Source organism: Carassius carassius, chromosome 29, assembly GCF_963082965.1.
Source record: "Carassius carassius chromosome 29, fCarCar2.1, whole genome shotgun sequence".
NCBI lineage: Eukaryota > Metazoa > Chordata > Actinopteri > Cypriniformes > Cyprinidae > Carassius > Carassius carassius.
This window is the reverse complement of record NC_081783.1, coordinates 17,343,611-17,366,414: the sequence shown is the minus strand read 5'-3', so window position 1 is coordinate 17,366,414 and position 22,804 is coordinate 17,343,611. Positions and strand designations below refer to the sequence as shown.

At 39.0% G+C, this 22,804-nt stretch overlaps 1 protein-coding gene and 1 long non-coding RNA gene across 2 annotated transcripts; one reads left to right on the top strand and one right to left on the bottom strand.

The window, feature by feature from the left end:
* Positions 1-902: 902 nt before the first annotated feature.
* Positions 903-22,557, top strand: LOC132109765 (uncharacterized). Its single transcript, XR_009424551.1, has 5 exons — positions 903-1,036; positions 20,240-20,367; positions 20,773-20,911; positions 21,103-21,159; positions 21,528-22,557. It is a non-coding gene; the product is annotated as an uncharacterized LOC132109765 (long non-coding RNA).
* On the bottom strand, positions 1,197-17,021 carry LOC132109763 (probable carboxypeptidase X1). Its single transcript, XM_059516095.1, has 13 exons — positions 16,387-17,021; positions 14,063-14,172; positions 13,658-13,797; positions 13,481-13,565; positions 12,307-12,457; positions 12,048-12,136; positions 10,653-10,776; positions 6,432-6,628; positions 5,639-5,818; positions 5,235-5,529; positions 2,164-2,303; positions 1,966-2,068; positions 1,197-1,869 (listed from the first exon to the last, which is right to left on the bottom strand). Exons 1-13 carry the CDS (start codon positions 16,961-16,963, stop codon positions 1,559-1,561), a joined length of 2,502 nt encoding a protein of 833 aa, XP_059372078.1. The 5' UTR covers positions 16,964-17,021; the 3' UTR covers positions 1,197-1,558.
* Positions 22,558-22,804: the final 247 nt, after the last annotated feature.

Genomic DNA, 22,804 nt, shown 5'->3' with positions numbered 1-22,804 from the left:
CACAGTAACTTCAGCCATCCCATCTGGACTTAAAACTATTATGAAAGGTTATTTATTATATAGTTAATTTACACCAATTTTACCGGCACTATACCCATGGCCAACTAAATTTAAAAGTCAGAAATGTATAAACGTTTATATTAGACAAATCTTGAACATTTTTATGTTTTCTTACAGGTCTTTAAGAAATAATTTGGATCTTTTCTTTGACAAAAAATGCTTGAACATATTAGAACCTCATATTTAAAATTTCCAGTTCACCCCAAAATAAAAGAAACTCACTTGGAAATGTTATATGATTTTTACCCATCTGGAGAGTTAGATTTAATTTTTGAAATGATATTATGTTAATTTTGCAACTCATCTCCAGATGATACAGAGCATAATTTATTTATTTTTGCTTGTAAATATTCTAGTGTCATTTGGGACAAAGTGCAATTATGGTTAAAAGAGAAAAATGTGGTTAAATTGTACCAGTCTTTTATAGATATTAAATATGGAAACTATGAAGAAGATGGCAAAAAAGGTTTGTTGATTAATGTCTTACTTTTGTTAGCAAAGAATTTTATTCACGAATGTAGATTTTTTAAATCACCCCCCACGTTTATAGTATTTAAGAATTATTTGAGACAAAACTCAAAAACATTTTATCGAAAACAAAAAATAAAAAAGCTGGAATCCTGATGATTTATTTGATAAATTTAATTTATTTTAACGTTTTATTTCATCCCCTGTGTTTTAATCTATATTTATTAATATATTACGAATGTATAACAAATATTACAAAATACAGAGTATATTCAATGTATTTTAAAAGCGTATACATTTATTTTTCTTTAATTATATACATTGTTGAAATCTCCCAAAGCACCTCAGCGCCATCTGTTGACAACCACAGCTCAAACAGAGACTGGCAAACATAGGGACAACACAGGGCCAAGTTCATTCATTACAAAACTTATCTACAAATGATCCCGTTTCATCTGGACCTCTGTAACTACTCGAAGTTGGATAATACGAATGCTTGTTATGTGAGGTATGTCGATCTTCGTATTGTTTACCTTGAAACATACGTGTTGCTAGATTTTGTGATAAAAAGTCTCATTCAGAAAGAAAACCGTACAGTGATTAATGTGCTAAACCGTACAGTAATTAATCAAACTTCATAGCATTATAGATAACTTCTCAGTATTCAGTATGTATATTTAATCTTCAGAGTTAAACTGTTTGAAATATAGCAGACGAAATATAAACATTTAATGAAACCATTTGAAAAAACATCAGTTCCAGACTGAGATGTTGTATTTGCTCGTCTGTGCAGAAATATGAGCACATTTTAGCAAATATTTTTAATCATCCATTTTATCAATAACTGTTTAGTTTGAAACATTTTTGTGTAAAATGTGAAGTACACTGCATAATGTATCTGCTCTAAATGTATAATACACAATGTATTTTACCACAGGAAAGGGCAACTTATAGGCCCTCTAAACTCATTTGTCTGTGACACTGATAGTTTAGTCCTGTACTTGGCCGGCAAAACAGGTCAAAGGTCAGTCTAGTTGTGGGCCCCTCTAGCCTTGCTCTGCTGTGATGCCCTGCGTTGATTAATAAGCTTGGTGCTGGCACGCAGTTTCCGTATGCGCAGCTGGCGCAGTCGGAGCTGTAGGTCTTTGGGAATCTTGCCTCCCTTGGCCAGGATCTCTCGCAAACGCTGTTTTGGTGTCTTGGTGAGGTGGAAGTCACATATAGTTGGGTAATGCTCGTACTCGACCCTGCAACTTCGTGTAGCTGGGAAGTATCCCTCTGCGGTCACTGTGACATCATAGTTGCCTGGGTTCAACAGACGCCAGAAGTCCCCATCAAAAGCTGAAACAGGATAGGAGAACATTTTCAGCTCATTTTGAAGCTGCCTGAAATTATTTGAACGATTGTTTTAATCATTCTGAATGGCATTAACGTTACCTGATCTTATGTGGTGGTCGATGTCATCTACTTTGATGATGGCATCAGCGATGCCGGCTTCAGTGTCTTTGTCCTTAACCACTCCTTTGATTCCTCTGTGCACCTGTCATATATACAAATCAGTGTTTGCAATGCTTTTTCTTAAACATTCAGGTGTTTAGATGTGGTTGCTGACATTCTGTATGTAATATGTTGTACCTGCTCCATGTAAACAAGGAGAGATTCTTTATTGTTCTCCCATTCTTCGGGGAGCTCACTGGCATGAGGGAACTTATCACAGGACAGCTCCACCGTCACCTCAAAACAGTTGGTGTGCAGGTAACTAAAGTCATTCATACCTACAGATGAAGACAGAGGCAGAGTGATGCAATCAGGGTTAATATTCCCAGACACTACTGTTCAAAAGTTAGGAGTCTGTAAGATTTTTAAATGTTTCAGAGAAGTCTCTATGGATCTATGCTGCATATTTACACAGTAAAAACAGTAATATTGTGAACTATTATTACAAACCAATTTAATCTAATTTATTATATTTTAAAATGTGATTTATTCCTTGATGCAAAGCTGAATTTCCAGCATCAGTCTTTAGTGACATATGATCCTTCAGAAATCTTTCTAATATGCTTCAAGATTGTTTGAAAATTCAAAAGAACAACATATATCTGAAACCAATTATTTTGTAACATTAAACATGTCTGTGACGAGTGGGGCGGGGCCGAGGGACATGGGAGCGAGGCCGGGGGAGTGATTGGAGATGAACTACACCTGTTCGTCCCACCGGTCTCGAGGCCCATGGAGGAGATGGAAGGATATAAAACTGGAGCGACGACAGTGAAGGACGAGAGAGGACCAGGCCTGGGCTTTTAGTTGTGTTTTGGTTTTTATTTTATGCGCACCAGTCGTCCGTGAGGGGCTGGTGCGCTGTTTTGTGTTTATTTTGTTATTAAAATGTTTTTGATTGTCCGCCGGTTCCCGCCTCCTTCTTCCGGATGAATATGAAGGTTGATATCATTACAGTGGTGCCGAAGCCCGGGAGCAGGAGGGACGCGCTGCTGAAGATCCCTCGCCGCTGTGGTGAATCCGCGGTGCCATCGAGCAGGCGAGGAGTGTGCCGCCATGGACGCTCGAGGCGGTGGGCTGGAGCGAGTTGCCGGGGACGGGCGAGCTCGCTACCGGCCGCCCACGATGTGGAGAGACGGCTGCCGTCCGTGAGGGAGCGGAGGAGTCGGCGCCGTTCGCCAGGTGGCCGGAGCCTGCTGCCTCCGCCGGAACGGGGAGGAGCAGGGAACGGGGGACTCCTGCCGGCTGCCCAAAACCGGAGGAGCCGTCGCCGTCCACCGGGCGGCGGAGGAGTGTCGTGCCGTCCGCCGAGGGCCGTCCAGTGCCACCGCCAGGCACCGCGGAGGAGATCACCCAGCTGGTGGAGGGCCGAGCAGCGGTGCGTCTGGGAACCGGATTTTTATCTTTTTTTTTTTTTTTTCCTCTCTCCCCTCTCTCGTCTCTGTCGCTCCTCCTTCCATCTCCTTTTCTCTCGCCTCGCCTGTCCTACCCCCAGGTTCCCGCAGGTCCCCGGGAGCGGCCCCCCCGGAGGGAGGGGGGGGGAGTAGAGCGCAGTCTCGGGAGTACCCCCCGGCCTGCGAGGGGCGATGGGGGTATGTGACGAGTGGGGCGGGGCCGAGGGACATGGGAGCGAGGCCGGGGGAGTGATTGGAGATGAACTACACCTGTTCGTCCCACCGGTCTCGAGGCCCATGGAGGAGATGGAAGGATATAAAACTGGAGCGACGACAGTGAAGGACGAGAGAGGACCAGGCCTGGGTTTTTAGTTGTGTTTTGGTTTTTATTTTATGCGCACCAGTCGTCCGTGAGGGGCTGGTGCGCTGTTTTGTGTTTATTTTGTTTTATTAAAATGTTGTTGATTGTCCGCCGGTTCCCGCCTCCTTCTTCCGGATGAATATGAAGGTTGATATCATTACAGTGGTGCCGAAGCCCGGGAGAAGGAGGGACGCGCTGCTGAAGATCCCTCGCCGCTGTGGTGAATCCGCGGTGCCATCGAGCTGGCGAGGAGTGTGCCGCCATGGACGCTCGAGGCGGTGGACTGGAGCGAGTTGCCGGGGACGGGCGAGCTCGCTACCGGCCGCCCACGATGTGGAGAGACGGCTGCCGTCCGTGAGGGAGCGGAGGAGTCGGCGCCGTTCGCCAGGTGGCCGGAGCCTGCTGCCTCCGCCGGAACGGGGAGGAGCAGGGAACGGGGGACTCCTGCCGGCTGCCCAAAACCGGAGGAGCCGTCGCCGTCCACCGGGCGGCGGAGGAGTGTCGTGCCGTCCGCCGAGGGCCGTCCAGTGCCACCGCCAGGCACCGCGGAGGAGATCACCCAGCTGGTGGAGGGCCGAGCAGCGGTGCGTCTGGGAACCGGAATTTTTTTTTTTTTTTTTTTCCTCTCTCCCCTCTCTCGTCTCTGTCGCTCCTCCTTCCATCTCCTTTTCTCTCGCCTCGCCTGTCCTACCCCCAGGTTCCCGCAGGTCCCCGGGAGCGGCCCCCCCGGAGGGAGGGGGGGGGGGAGTAGAGCGCAGTCTCGGGAGTACCCCCCGGCCTGCGAGGGGCGATGGGGGTATGTGACGAGTGGGGCGGGGCCGAGGGACATGGGAGCGAGGCCGGGGGAGTGATTGGAGATGAACTGCACCTGTTCGTCCCACCGGTCTCGAGGCCCATGGAGGAGATGGAAGGATATAAAACTGGAGCGACGACAGTGAAGGACGATAGAGGACCAGGCCTGGGTTTTTAGTTGTGTTTTGGTTTTTATTTTATGCGCACCAGTCGTCCGTGAGGGGCTGGTGCGCTGTTTTGTGTTTATTTTGTTTTATTAAAATGTTGTTGATTGTCCGCCGGTTCCCGCCTCCTTCTTCCGGATGAATATGAAGGTTGATATCATTACAATGTCTTTGTCACTTTTGATGCATTTTAAGAAAGCTTACTGACCCTAAACTTGTATGTGTGTATTGGTATATTTTGAACTGAATGTAATGGTAATGGTAAAAATTTTTTACAAGGTGAACAAGTTATATTAACATCTTTTCCTGGTGACAGAAAATGAGGGAATACGGATAGCTAGAGTAGATAATACAGTATAATAATACATATATATTTTGCAATAAGTTCGCCTATATATGTATATATATATATATATATATATGCTCTTTTTTTGCCTATTTTATATTTTATCAGCAAAAATTGAGTTCCTTTATGATCTCAAAAGCAGCAGCACTTACTGCCTGGGACCGTATGCCAGTTTGCTCCGTTGATAATGTTATTGTAACGAAGGAAGTCTTCATTGTGACAGGGCCTTCGGTCTGGGTTGGACATCACATGGTTGGTGCTCGCATAAACTGTGCTCAGCCAGCGGAAGAAGCTTTCATCGGGGGTGGGAGTGTGCTCTCTGGGAGCCCAATCTTTGGTCATATCAAACGGGTATGTGACCACCAGCTCTCCTCCATGGAGGTTAGCGCTGAGAACAAAAGGTATAGTTTGCATCCAACTGATGACAGCTCTCGTTTCTGGAGCCACCTTAAATATTAGACCAAAATAATGGTTTATTTCAAATCTTAGGGAAATGATCATTTGAAGCCATTTAAAGATGAGAGGAGTTCTTGTTTTAATCAGGGAGACCTCATACCATAGCATCTTCTGAAGTGTAGTACTCTGGAATGGGAAAGTAGTGATTGATTAGTTTAGATTTGTCTGTTTCCAGCTCGATGGCATCCCACATCACTGTGTTCAGATCTGCAAAGTTGTGATTCATGTCAATGCCCTCATAACTATAGCGACCCAGTGACCACCCGGACAGCTCTGAACCCTGTAAAACAAAGCATGTTCAAAAAAAGCAGGCATTATCAAGTCACTGACTTAATGAGCTTGTTAGTGAATGATAAAAAATGTAATAAGCACAAAGATTATTTTAAAGGTAAAAAATTGACGTGACATACAGCCAAGTATGGTTTCCCATACTTGGAATTTGTGCTATGCATTTAACCCATCCAAGTACACACACACACACACACACACACACACACATAGCAGTAAGCAGTGAACACACACACACACACACACACACACACACACACACACACACACACACACACACACCATGAACACACACTCGGAGCAGTTTGGTGCCTTGCTCAAGGGTCTCTCTGTTGTGATATTGAGGGTGGAGAGAGCGCTGGACATTCACTCCCCCCACCTACAATCCTTGCTGGCACAGAGACTCATACCTGAAGGTTACAAGCCTGACGCCCAAACGGCCCAAAAGTTTGGGGTCAGTAAGTTCTTCTTTTAAGATCAGTGAGTGTAAGTCTTCTTTCAAAAACATTTTAAAAATCTTACTGACACCAAACCTTTGAACAGTAGTGTGATGAAGGAGAATAATTTTGGAAACAGCAGAATATCCATAGCTTTCTCCACTCTACCTTCTTGTAAGACATTTCATAGCCATCAGGGTTCATCGAAGGCAGGAGATGGATGCGTGTCTCTTTGACTAGGTGAACAATGCGCTGATTTCCACGTTTGTACTCCTGGCATATGTACTCCATGAGGTTGAGCAGTAGTTCCCTGCCGAGCACTTCGTTCCCATGCATACCGGCCACATAGCGAAACTCAGGTTCACCTGCAGGGGGAGCCAAAATGCCTTCAGATTGTAATGCTCCTTCACGGAAAATAGATTACTTGTGTGCAGCTTTTAGGGGAGTTATGGTACAGATGTACAGACTGGGGGCTCTGTTTTGAAAAGTAACTCCATGCTTTGCACAGATGCCTCTCCACCTCCCCTATAGAGTGTGTTAACAGAGAAGTCTGAAATCTGGCACCCTCTCTCTAGCAGTTCAGAAAAAGCTCTGCTTGTCTGTTTTGTTTTGAAGTTCAAAGTTTTTTTAATCTTAATTTGTTGAGAGTCGGGGGCAAACTTTTTTTTAATCAGCGCTCTCTTTTTTAGGAAGAACAAAATAGGCATAACGAAGAATGTCTTAAATGTTAGGAAAGTGTCAAGATTTAAATAGTGCCCTTTGCATAAGTACATCAATTTTACTCTTTTAGCATGTGATTGCAGGTGTCCTTCTGTATATTCTTTATTGGTGTCTTGGACTTATGTCCAATTGGCATGGATGTTTACAATTTCAGCTCATATTGTAGAAATACCCTTTTTGCAACTGTAGTAGTATTCATTCATGTGATATAATAGTATTCATTCATGTGATCTCAACATGGCCACCACTGTGTAAAATTAAAACAACTTTTTTAAGCCATTGATATAACTGGAATCTCATGTGTGTTTAGACCACTATAAACATTTGCATCATGCATTTCTTTTTAGTGTAAAATTGGACACAAGGGGAATATTCTGTAAAACATTATGTTGTGTATATGAAAAAAAAACTTTTTCAATTATAATATCATGAAATTTAGAACACAATGTGTTATTCCCCCTAAAAACAGGTATATTCAAAATTGGCTCTGAATGTTTAAACAAAAACAGGAAATATGTGCAATTGAGCTGTATCCGTGCATATCTAACCTAGCTTGGCTGATTTATTTCTATAAATATTGATTCGGCTTGGAGCTTGTCGCCTCTTTGTGAGCCAAGTTGCGTCTGTTTTGACAGTAAAACTGGGCGTCATTAGGTTCAGGTCCTCTGCAAAGTTAAATTCCCCCTTCTCTCTTTCTACACTATTTGGCTAACAGCTGACCCATTCAGTTTTAGCAATCTGGCTCTCGTTAGCCTTGCTGAGAAAACATCATCCACCCCGGTAGAGAGGAGGAATTTCCAGAGGTGTAACTAACTGATCTTTGACCCCCACATGCAGACCACATCATTGATATGCCATTGATTTAAATGCAGACTGGAAATGCAGTGAGTCTGGAAAACCCCTGACACAACAACGCTCTTAAAAATTAAAGTTCCAAAAGGTGGTTTTTGCAGTGATGAACCATTTTAGGTTCTCAAAAGGTTCTTAAAAGAGTCACATTTTTATTTTAGTGTGAAGACTAACTTTTTCCACTATAAAGAACATTTTGTGCAATAGAAAGGTGTGCTATGGTACACATGTGTATCGAACCGAAAGACCCGTACCAAAAATGTTTGATACAAATATGTGTGTGCCATTACACTCCTGTGATATACCCATCAGACAGGCTAGGTAATACTCTCCTGTATAGAGCACTTCGGTGAGGGATTTTTATTTCCAGTTTTCTGTAAGTAGAAACTGAATATGAAAGGACAGTTTATGTGTTGAGAAAAAGCGGTTAAGCCAATAATGATGTTTAGGAATGTTATTTGGCCTTAGACTGATGCATGTGGCATGTAATACTAGAACACATAAATGCATTTTCATACTCTTTTCATTTCATAGCATAAAGCTAATCTATTTACAAAAGTGGCCATAACTTGTGGAGACTTGCAGGCTGACATTTCTCCACTGTGCCTGGTATTTCTCACATTAATGGGTCAAATTTTCTTCTAAATAGAATTGCCACATGCTTTGATCCACTTGTGAAATGCTCTATAATTTTCTAACATACCGGTTGAGGTTATTTCTTCCCACTTTCATTCTCTAGACACTTTCTGAGGTCTGCCGCCATGGCTTTCTGCGATTGCATCCCTGGCTCCAGACTGCATTATGAGTGCTGGCAGGAGATGAGAAAACCACTGCCAGAGCTGGCAACCTCTCTCACCTGAGAAACCAATCTCTAACCCACAGGCCAATGTAAACATTAGAGTTGCCCAGTGTAAATGGACAGGGCAAATCAGAGTGAATGAGAGCGAGTGAGAGAGAAAGGCGCCGAGGGTTTTTGGGCTATGTTCCAATTGCTCTCATTCCAGCATAAAAACTGATTACTGCACTCACATGGAATATGTGCCAGAAAACTCTACTGATTTCCACAGAATTTGAACTTTTGAACAGTTATTTACAAAATTATACACACCCTTGGTCCTATGTTTCTTTAGTTGAACACAATTTACTAGGGATGCACCGAAATGAAAATTCTTGGCCGAAACCGAAAACCGAAAAAGAGAAAACCAAGGCCGAAAACCGAAACCGAAACACCGAAAGAAATTATGCCAATTATTAGTACCATTGCATTTATTGCTATGACCGTGTACTAACTTTACTAAAATTAAGACATTGCAATTGCATAAATTAATATTAAAGTTTCAAAGATAATTACAATTACATAAATTATTTAAAAAAAACATAAAAATACATAATTACAAATTATGCAAATATTTATTAAGCACATTGCAACAATGCACAGTATTAAAATAAAATTCAAACTAAAAATTTATCCCACTCATGTGTATATTAAATAATAATGTACAGGCCTACTGGCCTGCAGAAAGGTTTTAAAATGAACTGTTCTCTCATAAAAACAAAGTGCATTTAGGTGAAGTGCATTTGAAATTTTTCTCTGTAGGACTAGAAAGTGCATTACTTCTCCAGTAGGCAAGACTGTTATCACTTCTGGGGATGGGGACTTCAGACAGATAACCATCTAGCTGTTGAGCAGTTGAGCTTGTCATCTGCCTGACATTTGAGAAATATTTGAGAGAGTGTATTTAAATAGGCCCAGGGCATAAATAAACATTTTTATCAAATTAAAGCAGAAATCTAGCAGAAAAATGGCTACAATATGATATTATGTATGCATGTGTGTGTGTGTGTGTGTGTATATATAATGTCACATATATAGTAGCCTAAGAACAAAATAGCCAACGTATTATTATTATTTGAGGCACTTTCTTGCAGAACTTCACTGAACATATCAGACACCGAGGGTGCATGCCTCTCATCTGGTGCAGACACGAGTCTATTTTTTCTGCGTTCTGATTTCAGTCTCCTGCGCTTGGAGCTTCTCCGTCTCCACGCGGGTTCTCCGCATCCAGCACGGCCTGGATCATTTCTCGTGCGCGCTGCCTTATTTCCGCATCCAAGTAATGGTCTTTATAACGCGGATCAAGCACATTCGCGATGAAGTGCAGAGGATCTGAAAAGATCTCAGTGAGACGTGTGCTAACAGACTCTACTTTTCTTTGTTTTCACTTCGTGTTCCGTCTTAATCTCTTTGTTAGGAGACGCTTTAGTGCTGCGAATAAAGGAATAAGAAGAGAGAGAGTGTTCTCACAGGTGTGAATTGAATGTCGCGGGGAGCTCGTGGTCTGCGCTATGCACGTGCAGGTCGCGGTTTCTGTTTGCGTCATCACAACATTTCGGCCGTGTTGTTTCGGTGATAAAAGTCTATCGGCCGAAAACCGAAAATGCCATTTTCGGCCGAAAATTTTCGGTGGCCGAATATTCGGTGCATCCCTACAATTTACCCTGTTTGAATTTCCACACATTTTCTCTCCAAAATTTGCATTGAAATTTCAAAGGTCTGTATATTCTGCCTGCTTATCTTTAGGCACAGAGATTTTCCACATCAGTATCCTATAGCGTGGCCTTAAATTTACTAACATATTTATTGAGTGGTTATATATCATTAAGACTTGGTGTATAATTCAAACACAAGTTGAAAGTAAGCTAAAGAAAAACTTTTTGAGCTAAAATTGTGCTTGCAGAAATGTATATTAGTCAGGTTTTAGCTTGATTACACAGAATATAGTTAGTGGTAGATTAACTTGTGTTGGGATTCAAACTCACCCAGCTCATGTTTGCCTGGATTGTCTGAGATTTCCATCACATACAGTTTAAGGCCCATGTAGCTTTTGCCAATGCTGTAAATGCGGGTGATATCAGGACACATCTCGTTCACTGACTTCATGAGCTGAAAGACAAATGATTGTGCACTTTTTTAAAAGCTTATTCTTAATGCACTCTAAGGATACATCGCATTAAAATGACAGTAGAAGGGACAAAAGTGAATTGATCAAACATGGTTTCTTTAAAAAATGAAGCAACACAACTGTTTTACAACAATTAGATGATAATAATAAGAAATGTTTTTTGAGCAGCAATGATCATTTACATTTCGACCTAAATTAAATTGAAAACACACTTTAAAATTGTAATAGTTTTCCACAATATTACGGTGTTCAGTGTATTTTTGATTAAATAAAAGTAGCCTTGGTAAGCATTCGAAATTTATTTAAAACACTTCGGACTCAGAACATGTTAACCGCAAACTTTTGGACACAGTAGTACCGTATTTTCTGTAGACTATAAGTCACACTTTTTTTCATAGTTTGGATGGTCCTGCAACCTATAGTCAGGTGCGACTTATTTATCAAAATTAATTTGACATGAACCAAGAGAAATGAACTAAGAGACATGAACCAAGAGAAAACATTACCGTCTCCAGCCGCGAGAGGGCACTCTATGCTGCTCAGTTCTCCTGTAGCATACCCCTGAGCAGCATAGAGCGCCATCTCGCGGCTGTAGACGGTAATGTTTTCTCTTGGTTCTTGGTTCTAAATAAATGCGACTTATAGTCCAGTGCGACTTATATATGTTTTTTTCCTCATCATGACGTATTTTTGGACTGATGCGACTTATACTCAGGTGCGACTTATAGTCCGAAAAATACGGTATATGACAAAGCGCATATTTTCCTTCAGATCAGTTATCATGGAGAATATACAATAAAATTCCTTGCATTTATCTTTCTGTGTGTATTTAAATGTGGTTTTTGTTACCTGCCCGCGGGGTTGTGTTAATGTAGACACTGTTGCATAATAGTGGCCAGACTGACCACAAGTGAACCGCAAGGCAGTGGTCACATCCTGACGTGACAATCTGGAAAAATGTTTGTTTTCTCGCCAGGGCTGGTTATTAGATCACGTGGCCTGTCTGAAAGACCAGCTCTATCTGAAGTGCACTGTAACTGCATGTAGGGCTGGCTTTAAGTAGCAATTGCTTTTTTATTATTCACAGTATTTATTTATCTTCAATAAGAAAAACTATTTAATCCATTACACATAAGAATTCTACCGAGCCTTACAAAATAATTTTTAATCTGCAATATCTCTGTGGGTTTCACCATTTCATATTGACAAAGAAACATCAAAACAAGGTAAAAAAATGTTCTGTCTTTCTCACCTTCCTCATCTCTTTGTAGTTATGATGTCTGAAGTCCAGTTTGTCCTTGGTGCCTTCATCAGCTTGCCATGGGTAGATATTATTTGGATCTTAAAACACAATGTACAATTCATGAATATTACTATGCCCACATTTAATTCACAGTAGTATATTGTTACTTATGTTCTTATCATTGTTTTCCTTAGACTTGTGATCTCCATGATATGTCAAAGAAAGATTTTCATATATGAGATGAATGAAATGTTTGTGTTTGGCATACCTGGCAGCTCACAGCCCATAATTTCAGCTCTCAGACAGATGGTCCCATTCTTAAACCAGGTCTGAGGGTTAATGCGTATGTATTGTGCCACCGCCGGCTTGGGCAAAATGGCCAAGACTGGTGTTTCGCTGTCCTTGTTCCCCTCAAACACCTGTTAGCATACAAGATCACTTCTGGTGAGTGATCCTTTTGATACGATCCAAATGACATTTGCTAGTGGCAGCTGGCACTGCACCTCATTCTAGTCTATGCCCAAGGAGGGCACACGAGAGACTGGCACAGAGCAGACCACAGTGGGCAGGCTATTCTTTTCAAAAGAGTCGCTTAACCCTGCCAGCTACTGCCAGCGCCCTGTGCCAGCTGGAAACACAGAATGGATATAATGATGTCACAAAGATACTGAGGCTAATATACACCAGCAGCAGTCAATGGCACAACCTACTGTGGAAAACAGGGCTTATTTTAGATTATCTCTGTAAAATGAAAGGAAAACTGTAATTCAGTCTCAAAGTTATGCTTAATATGGTCTTATAATGAGAAATACTGTTGTTTGTGAATCTTTTGTTTTTGTTTGACAAAATAGAGAAGTGTCTTCTACACTGTTAAAAGTGACAATCTACAATTGGTACCTTAAAAAAAGAGATTTCTAAATGATTTTACTTAAAAAAATTAATTATGTTGGTATAAAATATTGCATTTAGGTTGACTCCATGATATTAAATAGCATATTTGAATCTAAATAAAAATAGTTATTTTGGTTTTTACTATTTTCTCCCACTGTATGAGCCTCAGAACTCATAATGCTTAAGTGCAATTTTATTTTAATTTTTTTTAAACCAAGTTTCAAAACTGGCAACTTTCTGACATCATATTTTTACTTTGTTATATGTACTTCTGGTTAAAAAATAAAAAGTAACAATTAGGATTTTGGAAGATTTCTGAAGACTGGAGAAGGGCTGTTGACAATTCAACTTTGCATCACAGGAAATTCTATTTTAAAATATATTAAAATAGAAAATAGTTAAATATTACTAAATTGGAATAATGCTTTGCAATATTAATGTTTTACTGTATTTTTCATCAAATGAAGCATGGGGGAGATCTCTTTCAAAAACATTCAAGATCTTTATTATTTCTGCTTTCTGCTATTACTTTTTAACAGAGACCAACATACCGCCTCTTCTGTTCCATTCATGCATGGCTTCCATTTAATGGTATCATTGCTAACTTGAACCTTGAAGGTTTCTACATAGTCCAAGCTGCAGAATAAAAGTGGAATATTGTTACTATTAGAATTCACTATTTGTTTTAATTCTGGCATTGAAAAGAACTAGATTATGACATGAAGTACCTCCATATAGAGCTGCGACCCTGTAGTATCACTGCTGTGAACCGTGTGAGCTTCTTGGCATCTATCTGTAACCACTGGTTCTGGTCTTTATACTGGGCGCACCAAGCTCCATCATAGATATCTCCATCCTCCACACCAGACTGCAAAAAAAAACGGTGCTTCATGTTAATCTGAAAACCACAAATAGGTAAATATGCTGATGATAATGGATACTATATTTATGGTGACACATTGAAAAAAACTGCATTTATCTGAAATAGAAATCTAAACATTCTAAATGTATTTACTGTCACTTTTGATCAATTTAATGTGTAATTTCTTTAAAAAAATACTGACTTCCTGATCCTGAACTTTATAGGACGTTAGTATGTATATATTCTAGGTTTATTCAGTAGTGTGGCCCACCTGTATGTTGAGTCGGCCCCTGTGTGGCCCCAGGCCCATACGCTTGTAAGAAGAGGCATGAATCTGCGAGTCTTTAACTTTCAGAGACTCCAGACCCAAAGGAGGACACTCTGAGAAAGAGGGAAATTAAGGAAAAAGACACATTGTGTGCTCCTTAGAATTTTCAGCCAAGTGGATTTTGAATGCTATTTCTAAAAGAACTAGTAGATTAGTAATCAGTGCATAAGATTTTACATTCCGTGCAGCTGCAGGACAGACAGGAAACTGTTTGTTGTTTGAGGAGTCCAGCGTGGCCTATCCGCTTTTCAAATACTTTCTCCCTTCTCTACCAGGCTGTTTTAGTGTTCCGAACTGTTTTTGAAATGTTTTCTGTCAGCTGAACCCATTTGACCTAAAATAGTTACTTGAAGTGAAGTATTTCAAGAATTTAACAACACATTCACATATTCACTTTTTTATGTCAGTTAATGGTTGCATGATATGCAGATGAACAAACCATTTCATCTTTCATTTTATTTTGATTTGTCTTTGTTTTTAATTGTACATTTTTTTTATTTAGCTTTTCGTTAGCCAAGCTATCTATTGGAGTTCCCTCACAAACCCGCAAACCCCAGTTTCGTAAAAACCTGCATAATAGGGGAAACTTGTATCCTTTGTGTTGGGAGTCCATTATAACAACATGAATGTCTCAAATTTTTATGTTGGTAAAATAACATGGAAGTAGCCTAAATAAAACATATTATATTATGAACAATAAACCTAATAACAACATAAGAATTCAAAATGATGAAAAATATATATTTCTGTAAGTTATACATGATATCACAACTACATGTAAAGCAAACTGTAATAGTTGAGTGATTAACAGTAACACCATTTGCAGAATTTCACTAGTTCATAATAACCATCTTGTAAACAAAACTCTATTCAAAAGCAATAATGACTCATTGCACGTGATGCACCACATCCTGCCAGAATGTTTAGTTTATAGTATTTATTATAAATAATATACTTCAGTATACAAGTGCCTTAACACACAGATAAAATCAGTTACAGTATGCATGGTATAATCTTTCATGATCCAAATCCTGCTCACTTTAAATATTTTCCACATGCATTAACTGCTGCTGGTGGGGGCTTCATGCTCTTTTAAGGCAAGTTTAAGCAAAGATTTTAGTTTTTTCTTTACTTACTTTAATACTGACCTCCAAGTTAAACTTATTAATGAGCAAAAAGCTTGTATAATATTCCCAGAAATATCTTGTTTGTTACTGGTTTAGCATTCTGATTGAGCCTGTTGCATTTGAACTTTTGTACTGCATATGGACATCATGTAAAGTGTGAATACTCTGATGAGACTCTCAGAGAGAAACAAGCACATCTGGTTCTTGTGGGTGAGTCAGTCGGATGGTTTGTGGAGTCAGCATTCCTCACCAATTCATCTGAAATTGGGGAGATTTCCTGGCACTGCTGATGTTTAGATGACCCAGTTACTTTGACCAGAGCTATTGTCTTGCTGTCCTTTAAACTGTTATATGGTCCAAATTGATAGACAGCAGGGCTGTGAGATGGTTTCTTTGTCTCTGTCCTCATCATGATGAAGACTTCAACTAGCTTTGTTATCCTTGCAAATGTTCTGTACAATCCTTATAGTTAACTTTGCTACAAGATACATGACAGAAAGACAGAAAGTAAGATTTTCCTATAATTCTGACCATAGAGAATTCCTGCAGTTGAATATAATCTACGGAAAATCAAGCTTTTCAGCTCTATGGTTTGTTTGGTTAGTGGAGAAAACTAGTTCACTGGTGTGTGACCGCATAGCCTTTTGAAACAGGAAGAGGACTATTTTGTGCAGTGTTTGAATATGGCTTGGATTTATGTAACAACACTTGCTTGCATTTTTATGAACTGATAACCTGGGAGGATTTTTTTTAGCATGGATGGATGGATAGACAGATGATGCATGCATAAATATATAAATGGATGGAAGTATAGTTACATGTAGATGAATACAATTATTACATTAATAGCAGTTCTATTAAATCCTTTGCTTCTTCACTTTGTCTTGTCTTCCAAACTCTACATTCCACTTTCAAAAATGATGTATTTGTATATTGATTTAATTTCTAATCGCCCATTTTATTGCAGTAATTAAAAAAAAATGCAATTGCATTAACAATGTGATGCAATTGAATCTGTATACATATTATCATTATAAAATAATAGTTTCTATTTTATAATATTTTATTTAAAAGTATAATTTTATCCGTGGCTAAACATTTATTTCCAAAAGTGGAAACTCGACTGTCACACTTACTTACCAAATACTGGTGGTTCTTCATTTTTTTGTGTGTTCCAAACTCTCCTTTCCACGTTTTTATCAATGTTCTCATTCAGGTCCTCTGTGTTGAAGCGCACTGGGATGGTCGTCGATTTTGTGGATGGTAGTGTTGGCTTCACTGTTGTTGGTTTCAAGGCTTTAGTGCTCACCTCAGTCCATTTCACAGTGGGCTTCTGAGTTTTTGTGGTACCCTTTGACTCGGATGGCTTCACTGTTGTGCGTTTGGGAGCTCTGGTGGCCGGAGTGGGTTTAAATGTCGTGTCTCTTAGAGGTTTGGTGCTTCCCTCAGTGGGTTTCAGAGCTCTGGTGGTCGCCTCAGTGGGTTTGACCAACTTGGAGAATCTGCTTACCTTAGTAGGTGAGATGTTTCCATAAGCGCTGGTGGTCCTGTGTTTAACACGGGTTCTCCCGCTTCCAGTTGCAGATGATGCTTGAGTGTAATTTAAATTATGTGACACAGTTGAAGCTGATTTTTTAAGAGAAGGAGAACCAGTTACTCCTCCAGCTAAAACTGCAATAAAAGTTAGCAAAGGTAAAAGTATAACGGTTGGTGCCATGGTTCTCGGTTTAGTGCCTAATGTAAATCTCAGCCCAGATATATGCTCTATCTGAACACATGAACCCCGTAATGTTGCAAAATCACGCGCCACTAGTGTTGCAAAGCAAATGTGAGAACATTGAATAGAGGAAGAGAGAGAGAGTTTGAGGAGGAAATATGTGCCATACACATTTCTTTGCACATTTCTAATTTTTCCTCTTGGATTTTCGTTAAAAATATAGTAATTTGAGCATCATTATATTATATATAGTATTTACGGTATAACTTGTGCCTTTCGAATTATTTCGATTTTCGATTATTGCGAAAAGTGGAATATTTATAGTCCCAAGTAATGGGATTAGCGCGCCATCTAGTGGCAATGACGGGACAGACTTTTTTAAAAGTTGGGGAAAACTCATGCGATTTGTTGTTTAAGATCTGTTAGGTATTTTAAGTGCTATTATCTAACATAATATTAATCTAGTATATTTAAGGAATAACATATTTCTGTTTAAATATCAAATCTTGCTCAAATATTCGTTTTGGCCTCCAGGGCCGGTGTCAAGTGCATAGGCTTTCCAGCATTATTATTATTATGCTACTATAGCAACCATTTAGGACTTTTTCATAAAGTTACATTTTAACTGTTACATTTGACAGTGACACACACACTTCCTGCGCAACTAAGAATGCAGCTCTTCTGAGTAAGCTAAAGGTATGATTAAGTAATCATAAAAAAAGTTTAATAGAGGGCTAGATGATCGCAGTTAGTTGATTATTTCTTCTAAGTTGTTCTTCAGCTGTATTCAACAAAATTACATTGTCAAAATTAATGACATAATCAGTTGAATTAATATCCAGTTTATCCAATTAAATATTTTTAATCAGCTAAATTTGACCAACAACATAGTATGTGGCTGCGTCCAACATTTTGCACGTCACCTTGCTAAAGAGTGAATTTACATCATTTTAAACATTCGTGACCTCAAAGAAGTAGCATCACTTGAATCCTTTTTGTAACATGGAGGGAAACCTGGAAAATTCAGTTTTCTCAAATTTCGACACACAGTGTTGACTACATGATTTCATTTTAATATTAATTTAATTTTGTTATTTAGCTGCAAACCTCCATATGGAAACTCCAGAAAAACAAAAACAAAAAAACATCGTCAAGAATGAGAACAGTGTCGTCGTCGTGTGTGTGTGTGTGTGTTCGTGAGTATAACAATGAAAAGCAAATCCAAATCCAAATTTGAATCCACACTTATCATTTGTTAATAACAACATTCCACTAGATGGCGACAAAACACTGTGTATTTTTTAATGTGACAATTTGATAGCATAGAAGTTTGAGCGTTTAAAACACGAGGACTCGTAGCCTATATGTGGAAGAGATCATAATTATTAGTAGCCTAGTCATTTTTTTGGGCAAAACTAAATAAAACAGTTCTGATCAAATAAATACGATATTGTTTATGCGTGGAAAGATGGACTTGAAATGTTAGTTATTTGCACTGCTGACTGTCTTTCATGTCCGATCTGAGCTCCTGCTGAGCTTTACTATAGTAACGAGGTTAGAGACCCCATCACCATCAATTATTAATGCAATACGCGCTTCAATAAACGTCATACATCCATTTCAGAAATGTGAAAAACAGACAAACAATTCTGAGCATTTAAAGCGGTTTATCATTTTATGTTCAATCAATTATTGAATGAGTTGTGTTTTCTTCTTCTATTCGTTCTTAAGTAATGCTTGGTCTAGTTTCCCTTTCTCATATAAATATTTCAGAGTGTCTTTTGACATCATAAATTAGTTTAGTGCCATTATGCATAGGTAGCCTAAACCTCAGGTGATGGAAATGTATGTATTATTTGATTATTTATATGATATATGGTGCTTGTAGGTCTTTCTAATTTTGAACGCATTTATTAGTGTCTGCATATGAACAAAGTTAAGCAAAGCAAACTTAATATTTGAGATCTTTGTGCTGGAGGGTGTAGTTTCCTGAAAAAATTCAATTTACTCCTTTCTCTCTCCCCCCTCTCTTTCTCTCTCTTAACACATACATGCAACGGATGCGAGAAAAAAACATGGAGTTTGCATGGAAATTCCTTTCCTCAACCTGTCAGTTTCTCCCAGTACCACCTACAGTGAGGAGTGAAATGTCAATGCTTAATAAGAAACTTAACACTGAGAAATATTCATAACCTGTTCTACTTGTGTGCTATATAGAGACTGTTGTGCTGTTATGTTGTCTGTATAGGTGTTAACATTACTTTATTTTACAGTCTGGGGTCATCTTTACTGGAGTATAAGTCACTACTAACTATGCATGTCAAACCATAAGTGAATAATTTGTCAGGTGGCTGATGTTGTCATGTAGCATATGAAATTGGAGGGACTGGTGCTAGGAACAGCAATGAAACTAGAAGAAAACATGCTTATTGCTCCCAGCTGTCTGCTTGGGCATAATAGTTGTTATGATTATAGCTCTATAAATTGAGTTACTAATTATACTTTAATTGTACAGATCAATTAAATGTAGCCTCCTGATTTTTTTTTATATCAGATTGTATACCATTTTGGGGTCTAAGCAATTATGCAGAGCTCCCTTTCTGTATATAAACAAATTGTAAAATATTATATTCATGTATATATATTCTTTCAAATGTATTTATGGCAAGGAAAAAGACATCAGGTTTTATAATAATTTATAATTTATAATAATTTTATAATTTATACAAAATATGTATAGCTAGATAGATACATTCATACATGTAAAATTACTTAATAAAATGACTTAAATTATGAAATAATAATATTTAAATAAAAATGACTAAAATTACTTAATAGAATAGGCACATACATATTAAACATAACATATTTTAATATATATCAGCTTTAAAATATATCAGTAAAAAAAAAAAAAAAAAAAAAAAAAAAATATATATATATATATATATGTATCTATATATGTGTGCGTGTACAGTACATATATTTACATATATAAACAAAGACGTGTGTGTGTGTCTTCGTTTACAATGTGTTATGTAATATATTTAATATTAATTTATATTTACATTAAATATAGAATTATATTTAGTCTTTCTGTCATCCACTTTACACACACACACACACACACACAGAAATATATAATTTTCAAAATGATGTCTGGTTCCGTGCATTCTTCAGCTGGTCTGTTTTGTAAGTTCTGGAGTCATGAGAGTTTCATTAGGAGCAGGTCTAAGTAGTGTGTGTGTGTGTGTGTGTGTGTGTGTGTGTCCTGTACAGTGACCCAGCAGCAGTGCTATGAGAGCTAGCAGCATGCCGCTTCTTTAATGACCTATGAGAGCTGTGGACCCAGGCCATACACGGGGAACCTGAGAACCTGCTGAGCAACTTCTGTTGATCTAAGCCAGGTGAGGGGCCCACACTTCTGCGAGACACAGAGAGAGAGAGAGAGAGAGAGAGAGAGAGAGAGAGAGAGAGAGAGAGAGAGAGGGCTGGGGACAAAACTTTGAGTGTCTGTGTGTATGGGGAGTTTTATGGCACGATTGTTGTTTGAATTATTAATAGCTAGATATGCTGCTCTCTAATCAGTTCTTGTACATTTTATGATTCACTATATGTGGGTTTGTTTTTCAAAGACTGTGTGCTGTTTCTGTGTGCTTAATGTTTCAAAACAGTAGTTACGCGTGAATGGAAAATTCTGTTTTGTCTAATAAAACTACACACTACAAATAAAGAGAGATTTTAAGGTAACACACTGACTCTGTGCTCTCGTTTTAAGCTCACTCAAATAAACCACAATATCGCTCATACAGCAGGTGAGCTGCATCAATTCACAGGAGTCCGTCATAGACCTCCTCAGCCTGAGAAACTTAACCTCTCGATGAAAACCGCAATGTCCTGACCTAAAACTAGAGATATGAACAACAGCAAATAAAACACAGGATGTACTCGGTGAGTAAGATGTTTCTTTCATGTTCTTGTTCAGCTTGATTATTTTTTCGAGCTCCGCTCGGTGTGTCCTCTCTTTACCACGGTGTACTACCTGAACGCTACAGGACTTCAGAATTATAAATATTCATTCTTCCCCTCACCTGAAAATCTAACAGCATGCTATACCTCACTGCTCAATTATTGATTTCCAGCAGGCTTATAAAAGTACTGAAACTCTGGATTGTTCACAAGAATTTGGAGAACAACTGGTGAGTAAATTCTATAAAATGTCCTGTAATTTAATTAAAATGTTTATTCAATATGAATTACTTTCCATAATTTACAGTAGTAAATTAAAATGTTTTTATTATAACAATTCTATAATATTAATAATCTAATATTTTAATTCAACTTTTTAATGTTGTTTTATGTATAGATAGATAGATAGATAGATAGATAGATAGATAGATAGATAGATAGTTTTCTCAGATAAAATAATGCAGGATTGTGCATGTGTGTATTTACTCTAATTTGATATTTGGTGTAATTCCCATGTAAAGCATTTGAGGTAAAATCTTGCTAGATTTTGTATTGCATAATTGAGATTAATAGGGGAAATACATCTGGTGTGTTTTAGTGAAACGGAAACTGTGATCAGCAGGTGGCAAAAGCTTCCCAAGACTCCCTGTTATAGCATCAACATGCTGCAGTTTCGGCTTTGAGAATTAAAAAGTTGTGTTCATATATCTAGCAGAGATTTTCTGCTAAATGTCAGTCATGTATGTGTAAAAATCCACAAGCAAAAAGTTTATCCTTCCATAAAACTTTCCTCCCTTGACTTCCTCTGATTCATCCGAAAAGAATACATGGATGAAACCCCCTCCCAAGACATTCTCTCTTCCATGAACAATAAATGTGGAAGTGTCATGTAATATTGATGGGCTCAGCTGATGATCTCCTGACGACCCCAGTTTGGTCCCTCTCATGTTCTATAAAATATTCATGATCCTTGTCCCCTTTCCTGCACCCGCCCCCTCAGCATCCCATAATGCATGTGTGATGTTCTGCTGGGCCGCTCGCACAGAAACATACACCTAGCTGCAGGAGCAAAGAATGATGGGATATATAAGCATGATCTCCTGTGGTGAAACCAGCTCTGAGCTTTTCTAAACTTAAAAAAAAAAACAGGTTTCCCTGATTTCAGTTGCAAGTCTGGAAATTTTTCTTCCATTGTACACCTAACGTTCCCCACCCCTGCACTTTGAGTAAACTCACAACTATCATTAATGTCATTCAACTCCTCCTACTCTCCCTCTACCTGTTCACCTGCATCTGTTCTTTTGTCATTTTTATCAATGCGTCCTTCCTTTCCTCCCTCCCGTGCATTCCTCTTTCCGTCGTTCTCATTAACACCCCGTCCCTGATAGATAGTGGCCTACTGCTCCTTGAGAGGCTCTCCCGAGTGTCCCGTGCAGCCCTGGCACCCTGTGTTCCTCTCCTTAGACCCGGGCCTGTGCCATCTGCCTCTGTCACTGCCACCGCTGGGCACTGGGAGTCAGTGCGCATGAGACAGCCCTCTTCTGCTGCACGAAATCAACACACGCTGTGACTGCTGCAGTTTTTCAGCCGGTAGGTATACTGGAAGTTTACTTTTATGTAAGTTTAAACAGGAGCGGCATGAATTTAAATATTTTTTTGTTGTCTCTTTGGTGTCTTTTTGTGCAGTTTAGTCCATACTGTATTGTGATTTTTTCATGTATGTAAATATACACTATCGTTTAAAAGTTTGGGGTCAGCAAGATTTTTTAAAATAATAAATAATATTTTTATTCAGAGATGATGCATTAAATTGACCAAAAGTGACACTAAAGATTTTTGAATCGTTATAAAAGATTTGTTTCAATTTGAACTTTC